We start from the raw sequence: 8,838 nt of genomic DNA, 5'->3' as shown, positions 1-8,838 counted from the left end.
TTTTCTGTTTTTCTTGCCTCTGGTAGTATCTGTGCTCCTGTCCTTTCTCAGTTATTGGAAACAATTTTCACAAGCTTTAAACTTCTCCAGTAGAGAGACTTTGTCCTTCCTCTGCTTTCAAAATATGCTCAGCTAAACCAACTTTTGTCCCTTTGGCTGCATCCCCAGTACCTTACTCCTGACACAGCAGGAGGGCCAAGATGCTGGATTATCCTGCAGTCATTTTGTCATGGCTGCTGGGAATTTCATGAGGGTTGTGGTGTGGGTTAGGGTCACAGTGCTCCCTGTGGTTGGAGGCTGCATCTCCTAARATCAAAATGTGAAGTTGTTTATTTTCAACATTCCTTCCTAGGGTGCAGTGTTTTTTCTGTAAAATTAATTTTCATGAAAGGTGCACCTGTCAGAGGTTTGTCTCATGGGTGTCCCTTCCCTGAATCATGGAATCTCTATTGCCTTCCTGTGTTCGCTGCAGGAAATAACAGAAACAGAGGTAAAGTGAAAGGAGTTAATCACAGACTCTMTTACARKRTGCAYWAYTTTTTGTTTAAACTTTCAGARTATRTGRTATTYAKAAYAGAGSCTTGTAAATGATGAATCCTGARAAGTGAGAAGGAACATGTGACCCTGCCTTTCCAAGGGGAACCTGAGAGTTTCTGGCATGTTGTAAGGAGCTGTTAGAAGCAATGAGAGCAGAACCCTCTCCTCTTTTAACTCAAGTTGCTTCCAGGATTACAGGTTTTGGCACCAAGCTGGATAAAGAATGGTGTGTTAATGCTGATAGTAGAATTTTGTGGTACAAATGCTGGTTCATCACCAGGATCTGGGTCATGAACAAACTGCATCTTCAAACAGCTTTGCTACAACAGCAAGAGTTCCTTTTACAGCTGTGAACAGCAGTCGACACTAAACAGCCYCAGCAGAGCTCTGTCCTTTCCCAGGCACTGTTGCACCACCTTTCTACTGAAACCAAGCTTTGTGTGCAYGCTGACCACGTTGGKTTCCCTCTGGTGATGGCAGGAAATGGATAATTGAAACAATTTGCATTGGTTTCACTGAGGAGTTTTGGGAACTCCACCCTTAGCAAGAAAATGTATTGTTTTGGTTTTAAAAAAATAATTTCACACTCATTTTGGGAATGAGTTTCTCTCTGCAATTAAAACACTGAGAAACGGAATRTATAGAAGTAATTAATTTATCAGGACTAGAAGTATTGAAGTAAAAGAAGTAAAGGGGTGATGAGTATTCTTTATCAAAAGGTTCTCTAAATTCAGTGTCTTGGACAACAAAAAGAAAGCCACATCTCCAGTGACCAGTGCAGCTTCTGTCACAGCAGATCCTCCCTGTGACAGTCTGCAGCACTGACATTGTCTGTGGTACTCCACACCCCACAGAAGGCTGCAGCAATCTCCTGTCCCCAGGGAGTCAGGCTGGAGCAGTGGCTGAACAARAAAATAACGTGCCAAAATATATCTGTGTCGGGCAGCAGTAGCTTGGGTCTGCTCCAGAAAGGTTTCTAGTTGGTACTGCAGCAACTCAGAGCAATCCCCATTCTGCATGTGACATGGGAAGCCCTTCAGACACCCAGAAATAAAAAAAATATTTAGGTATTAACAGCAATTATTAGGTGGTTGACATTTTTACACTTACATTCTTGTTTTYAAATGAAGGCTGATTTGTTGAAGGATTGTGTGTTTGGGTTGGGACCTTAAGCAAAACATTTTTTGCGAAAGATACCATTAACATTTTCATTTGGTTGTTTTTGTTTTTTAAATCTCTTTCTGGGCTCATGCATGTAGAGATAAGGACATAAAAGCCTCGATAAGAATACTTACAAAATTGGACCGAAATACAAATTTCCTAGTGTTTTAATGACAAGAGAGCACTGTTCATCTGTTCTAACCAAGTGATGTTGGAGGTTGTAAGGTACCAGATGCTACACAAACAGCTCCTTCTAAAAAGCTGATTATCTAACGGGGGAGAGCAAGGGAAGGCAGCAAAACAACCTCAGTGCYTTGCCTGTCAGGAAWGCAGGGACATCCCAGGTCTTCCAGACCTTCCAAGGTGCAGGCCCGTGGATCCCCCTTCCCTTATTTATGTTCTCATTTCTTTTCCCTCTGTCACTGCTTTAGAAGGAGCAGACACACTTGGTCCCCAAGGGCAGAGGACAAGCACTGAGCAGGGAACAGCCCATCAACTCTTGATGGGACTAATTAGTCTGAGTCTCACTAATCAGCTTTTARTGCAGATGCAGAGCTTTTCATGTTGCAAGGGTTTTYCAAAGGTTAGAAGTGYAAAAAGGTAGAATGTTTTCATCARTCTGCCTGCAGCCTTTAACCTACACSTGGCAAGAACATCACCCTGGGCAACATTCCTGAGGTGGCTGGAGACACAGGGAGGGTACAAATTACTTYGGTGATGTATCTGGGTGTCCAGAGGTTAACTCTGATGGTGTTACAAACGTTCTTGGTAATGTGGGATGTGGTGTTTAAAAATCAGTAGAAACCCTATTTAAAAAACACAGTCAGTCAGGTTGATGCAGTGTTTATTCAGATGCTGAACAGCTTACCCTTCTCCTCATCACCCASAAGGGAGAGAGCTCCACTCCGTACATTGCCTCTGAAACCACAATTCTCATTTCTTTATCCACGGGGAGGTTTTGGTGACTCCTGGCTTTGATGGGACCTGGGGTATCTGAATAAATCCTAGTCCAGAGCCCCTTCCAGTCACCTCATCTGTGAGAAAGAACCTTATTGGCAGCTTAAGACAGAAAATATTAAGGGACGAGTTTCACACTGGCAAATGCTTCACTTTTTGAGGTAAATACTGATTTACAGCAGTGTCCCCTCTTCCCTTCTCATCCTTRCCCCGTGCCACTSTGAATCCATCCCTTCCCCTGCCGCTGCAGCGTTTGCACGGCTTCTCTCATGTGGGAGTGGAAGCCCAGCCTGGGCTCACAGGCAGACACAGGTGGTGGTTTGGTTTTTGCCAAGTTATTTTAAGCTGGGCGAGCTCATTCAGCGCAGTCTCAGAGCAGCCACAGCTGGTTTTGGGTTTGCCACCAGGAATTYTGTCTGGTGAGGAGGGAAGGGACTGCCAACACAGAACAGCACCTGGCATAAAAGAAAGAGGCATCCGTGAGGAGCCTTCACATGAACAGAGACTAGACCCATACAGAACACAACAAAAATGTACCAACAAAGGGACATACTTCCAGTGAACAGTTTAAACCTTTTTTTGGTATTTTTTTTTTTTTTTTTTTTTTTGTGTTGTGACTCTGTTTCTGATCCTGCATAATAAATTTCTTTTTTTTTTTGTTTTTTTTTTTTTTTTTTTTTTTTGAATTAATGCACAGAAAGGGCTAAAAAAGTGGAACCACACTGTACTGGTGGAAGAACGAGGAACTCCCGCAGCTGGGATGCTCCTTGTTTCTCCAGACCCTTGGGAATAGCTGGTGTTTTCCAGGAGAATAAGAAACTGTGAAAGGAGGAGGACTCAGGAGGGTGGCAGTGGCTGTGGGCTGCTGCAATTCTGCTCTCCTGCAGAGCTYATTGCCTGCTTTATTTTCACACCCCTTTCTGGCATTACAAAAGAGTGTTACAAATTTTACAGAGGAAAGGGAACAAAGGAAGAAAAGGGGGAAGGGAGGGCCCAGATGCGTCGGGCTAGGCCTCTGCAGTCCTGTTTGTCCTCGCAAACTCTTCCAGCTCTGATTTCCTGTCCATGGCGAGTTGCAGCTCCTGCTTGATGATTTCGATCTGCTTGTCCAGCTCSGTCAGCTCCTGCAGCACCGAGGTCCTGGCAGTGTTGAGGGACTCTGCTTTCCCGTTGGTGGTCAGGGAAGGCGGAGTTTCTCTCCTCCCCTGTGGCAGGGGCATGTCCTGGTGCTGGTGGATTATCACCTCGTTTTGCCCCTCGTCGGTGCAGATGTATTTTTTGCGGTGGCAGTTGCCCAGGTTGGCTGTGTTCCACACCTCATGCTGGCTGTTCCCTACGTGGGCCCTGAACAAAAAGAGGAGAGTTAATGCCACATCAGAGTCTGCTCTCTTGTGTGTGCAGACCTCCCCTGTGAGCCAATCTACTGGAAAAATAAAAAGCTGCTGTTGCATATTGCAAAGAAATATTATTCCTTTATCCCTGGAATTATGTTTCCTTGCAAAGCACAAATCATGAATGTAAATGACCAAGTTTTTGTGATTTAACCATAGCAGAGGCTAAAACAGAATCCTGAACATCATCTTCCCCTAAAGTCTTTTTTTAAAATTATGAACTTTACACAGCTGCAGCTCAGAAAAAATGYGAGTCCTTCAGAGCTTTCTGAAAGCTTTTGCAGTTACAATGTCAAAGTTTATTATCAAATCATTCCTTTGTGTCCACTACTCTCTGCTGGCTTGGATGTTTGCTCTCACAGAGAAGGAAAGAGATTCCCTGGAGCTGGTGTGGAGAGGTGAAGGGGGAAGGTTTGTCCTTTGGTCACTCGAAATCTTGTTGAGGAGCTGCTTTTGCTCTGGGGATGCACAAAATGATTGTGTCCAASYCCTGCASGTTCATTCATGAGCTTCCTGACWGACMARGRMYMYKRRGGRKTKKTKKWWYMRARGRRRMCYTYCCMWYYKGGRAMYTYCTYMAAWKSCMWWWTTTTTTTWTTTTTTYYCYKSMRRAAWKKKKYCMWWAAYWTTWWYWYYMSARARWMTYTTYYYYYTYTYTKKGGRGMKYMYCYYTSYKSTSYYCYCMMAWMWSRSSMYWTTYYMSRRKWYYYYYYCMMAMWSWGGRGWGYSCMYRWSMYCYMCWCTCYMCRTGKRRMASARRRRRRMSCMMARWKTKCKCTYKTGKGRGAGRRGMKTYTCTYTYYYYCCYKSYTTYCCYTTKGGRMMRGKTTKKKKKKKKTYMWTTKRWWAARGGRRSYTTWRRMYYYKRAAGRRSTKKKKTTYMAMYYTCCCCCTCCTGGGGATCTTTTGTGGGGTTCCCTGGGCCAAAGACATCTTTGAGTGAGCTCCAGGGGGCAGGTTAAGGAAGGAGGTTGATATTTCAGGGTTTCCAGAGGGATCTGGAGCTGGGAATGGATACTTTTCTTATCTGCCCTCAGAAAGTGAAGTTGGAAAGTGGAAATTTTGTTTGAGGAGGTGGTGATGGGGAGTGTTCTCAAAGAGATGGGCTGGAAGAGAAGCAGAGGAGGAGGTTTGAGGCAGGGACAGCAGCCTCTGCCTGGGTTGTGCTCCAGGGAACGTCAGGAGGGAGATGTGGCATGGGTTATTTCTTTTTATGCATTTGTGATTTTCTTGTATTTAAAAAAAAAAAAAAAAGATGGAAAACCTCCCAAGTTTGGGCAGCTGATTTTAGCAAATGCCAGAGTCCACAGTTAACACTCCAGTTTCACTAAGTCAATAAAACCATTTACAACTGGTTGAAAACCATTTACTGATGCTGAGAAGCTTTCCTAGTTTTGGCAAAGTTAAAACCTAAAAAAAAAACCAGTGGGTTTTGTCTCATGGGGATAACAGCAGGAGCACAGTGCCAATCCTTTGCACCTCTTTGAGGTATCCTTAGTGCTTTGAAGAGTTCCTCAGTCCCCAGTAGCAATGAAAGCACAGGTGATAATAGAATTGATTGGAGATCTCCCTGTGGTGCCCTGCCACATGCATCCTTGTGATAAACTGGATTCCCTGTTTGTGGGTCTACTGAGGAAAATTCACCCGAATTCTGTGCAAACAGCAGCCCAAATGGAGAGAAGAGCAAGGCCAGTGGGTGGCTGTGCATGCACCCAGCCGTGGGTTTGGACAGCAGCACATCTTCAGTGTTCCAGGMTGGAAAAATCTTTGCATTGAACTTTTTTTTCTGAGCCACTGCCTGCAGGTCTTAGGGGCCATCTCCTGATGTTGCAAACTTCTCGAGCTGCTCAATATCTGGCAGATMATTGTGCTGGTGCTTTCTGTGTCATCTGAGATCCAGAGAACCCTGTGCCCTGGAAGATTTCCTCAGCTGAGTGAGTGCCTCAGGTGCTGGCAATGTTTCCACCCCGTGCAGCAGGAGGGGGACAAGTTGCAGCACTCGGTGCCTGCTGCTCACAGATCAAAAGCCAGGAGTGGCTGTGTGCAAGGAGCTGCTGGACTTGGTGGTTTTTGTACAAGATAAGGGAATGAAGACAAGAAATCAATTGCACATTGTCTCCTCTTCAGCAGACACAGGCCATGAAAACAAGGCAAGGCTGTTCCTTACTTTTTTTCTCCCATAAGAGTTGCTGGACACAAAGGTTTCGAAAGGACTGACTTTTCCTCTCCTCAGCTTTCTTATTTCTCATTGTAAAATATCTGGAAGCTGGAAGAGTTTCAGGCATATGAGAGCCTGACCTCTCTTTCCTTCTAAAGTTGCCCCACGTAACCCTTGTTACCTGCTTGTGCTTTAGCATGGAATTCATTAATTCCCCAAACACAAAGGCAGTGGACTTCAACTGCAAAGCCTGTCTTTGAAATTGGAGGTTTTTTTATGAGCTGCATGCAAAATCACAAAAGAACAAGATTTCTAGATGTAATACTTTATATGAGAAAAAAAAGTATTTTCTGCCTCCCTCTTTGGTCCCTTCTGTTTCCTTTTTWAAATTCTTTCTTTCTATTACCTTTGGGGTGTATTAAATCCATAAGCAGATATCCAAAACCAACCTATTTAATTTTAAAGTAATTTTTACAGTTTGTGTTTTAAGGCACAGAAGATTTCCTACCTCTTTTCTACTCGTTTTTTCTTAGGCGGACGTTTTTCCTCAATAAATGAACTGTTCAGAGCACGATGTAAYCTCTAAAGGGAAAAGAGGAAAATAAATTTGTAAAAGCAAGAWTAAGAACAGCTCCACAAATAGGTAAACAATTTGGGCTTTGTCTGATGGACTTGGGCATAAATTATTTGGCAATTGAGGGATACAAGCARTTGTCTGTGCTCTGTCATTACAACAGATTTATTCTCCTGCAGGTTCCCAAAGAAAGGCAAGCTGAAAGGTTGATGAATGGTTTGGGAGCAATCCTTGGTGTTAAAAATTAGTCTTAAAAGATTTCTTCCACTGTGCAATTTTAAAGCAAAGGAAGTTATTCCCTTTTGTGCCTTTTGCTGCAAAGTAACTTTTTCCTTTAGAGCAAACACCTATAGCAATCCTGTCCCATTACTTTTTGTAGAATAATGAGGGAGTTTACCCAGCATTTCCTGCATGCCCTACAAGTTTGGGAACTCATAACAATGCGATAAAATGTTCTGGTTTGCTAGTTTAGGAAAACAACTCTGTAGATCCAAAAGAGCTGAGCTGTAAGGCTACAAGTGCCAATTTAAAGGTCCCTCAGTGAGCTTTGCAGCTGAGTGTTTGAACTGTTTCCTCTGTGCTTTCCATTCATTCTTCAGAACGGGATCCAGCCCACCCTCTTCCAGCTCCATGAAGATGTCAATTGTCAATACAATTACAAGCTTTTATATAAAAATATATATTTATATAAAAAATTATATAAGATTTGTTGTTGCCCAGGCTTCCTTGGCCAGGCACACGATTTCCACAGGGTACCCACCTGGCTGGTGTGGAGCCAGTACCTCATCTTGGATTTTTTCTTGATYCGTGGCAGCAGCAGTCTGTACACGATGTGCTCCCCGATGGTGGTGAGGATGGACAAGCCGAAGCCAACGCACAGCATCACGAAGAGCCCTGAGAAATGCTTTATCCCCATCTGCAGTGTCTGTGGATAAAATCAAAGGGGAGGTGAGGGCAGGAGGCCGTTAGTGAAGCAGATTTTCTCATGTGGAGTCTGACGGAATACCCAGCAGTGAAATAAATCCAGAATAATCTGGATACAGCTCACAGCAAAACCCTCCTGTGCTGCAGAATGTTTGGTGTTCAGTCAGAGAAAAGGATCTGTCATGGGAGGAGAATCAGCCAAACACCAGGGAATTTGTGCCATCTCCCCAACRAGATGAAGCGTTGAACGTGCACAAGAATCYGGTGTTTGTGGTGTTTYTGTGTTTTGTAAAAATTGGTACAGCCTGACAGAACGGAGTCAATGAACTGTGAAGCAAGTCCTTCATCAGCAGSGAGCTAATGCTCATATTTCCTGGGAGCTGATTGTTAACTTTCCCTTTTTGTGCCTCACCCTCGATGGAGAAAATGTGAAATAAGCAGCACAAACACGGCACCCCTCCACTCCCTTCATTAACACAACTGGAATTGTGTTTGTAGGAAACTCTGCCTGCACCCATGGAAAACAGAAACACTCCCACCTTTTTCTCCTAATCCACCCTTTCCATGCAGGGTAGRAAGCCCTTAATTAATTTGTCTTTGTGGCATTAATCACGTTTGAACACCAAGAAACTGTGTACAGCAGGAATAAATAAAAGAAAAGCAAATACCTGCAGTGCAGTGTGTGGGTGAGGCGTGCACGTGGTATCTTTATTCTCAGGGCTTTGTAACTGAGTTAATCAATAACTAAAAATCCCTTGCTAAAAATTACTGTCCACAGATTCCCATTATTACTATTATTATTATTATTATTATTATTTATCAATATTATTAATAATAATAATAATAATTTTTTATAAGAAAGAACAGAGTTTGGGCATGGTTGTGTGTCATCTCCGGTGCTGTTACCTTGGACAACTGACCTGTTGTGTTCCTTGTGTTCATTTGCTTGGTGGGTGGGGATTGTGCTTTTTAATGMCTATTTCTACAAGCTGGAAAAATAAACTGGAATTAGTCAAAACAAAAAAAAAATYACAGAAAATTTGTGAAGTGTTGTCATGAAGTAATTTTAAGTAATTTTAAGAGTGGATTCCTGATGAGTCCACTGAAGTTTGAGAGCTTGGAAGTCCAGTTGGGTG

The 8,838-nt window shown here is 43.3% G+C and overlaps 1 protein-coding gene across 1 annotated transcript in view; it reads right to left on the bottom strand.

Moving 5' to 3' along the window:
- Positions 1–3,324: 3,324 nt before the first annotated feature.
- GRIN3A (glutamate ionotropic receptor NMDA type subunit 3A) overlaps positions 3,325–8,838 on the bottom strand; it is a 53,975-nt gene continuing 48,461 nt past the window's right edge. The window contains exons 8-10 of the mRNA XM_057384690.1: positions 7,539–7,703; positions 6,713–6,786; positions 3,325–3,999 (exon numbers count right to left, since the gene is read on the bottom strand). Coding sequence (XP_057240673.1) covers positions 3,663–3,999; positions 6,713–6,786; positions 7,539–7,703 — 576 coding nt within the window. The 3' untranslated portion in view covers positions 3,325–3,662. The remainder of the gene's footprint in view (positions 4,000–6,712; positions 6,787–7,538; positions 7,704–8,838) is intronic.

This window comes from Malurus melanocephalus, unplaced genomic scaffold, assembly GCF_030028575.1.
Source record: "Malurus melanocephalus ecotype Western Australia unplaced genomic scaffold, MMel_1.1 scaffold_733, whole genome shotgun sequence".
Lineage (NCBI taxonomy): Eukaryota > Metazoa > Chordata > Aves > Passeriformes > Maluridae > Malurus > Malurus melanocephalus.
Note: the sequence above shows the minus strand (reverse complement) of the source record. Positions and strands in the feature narration are given on the sequence as shown.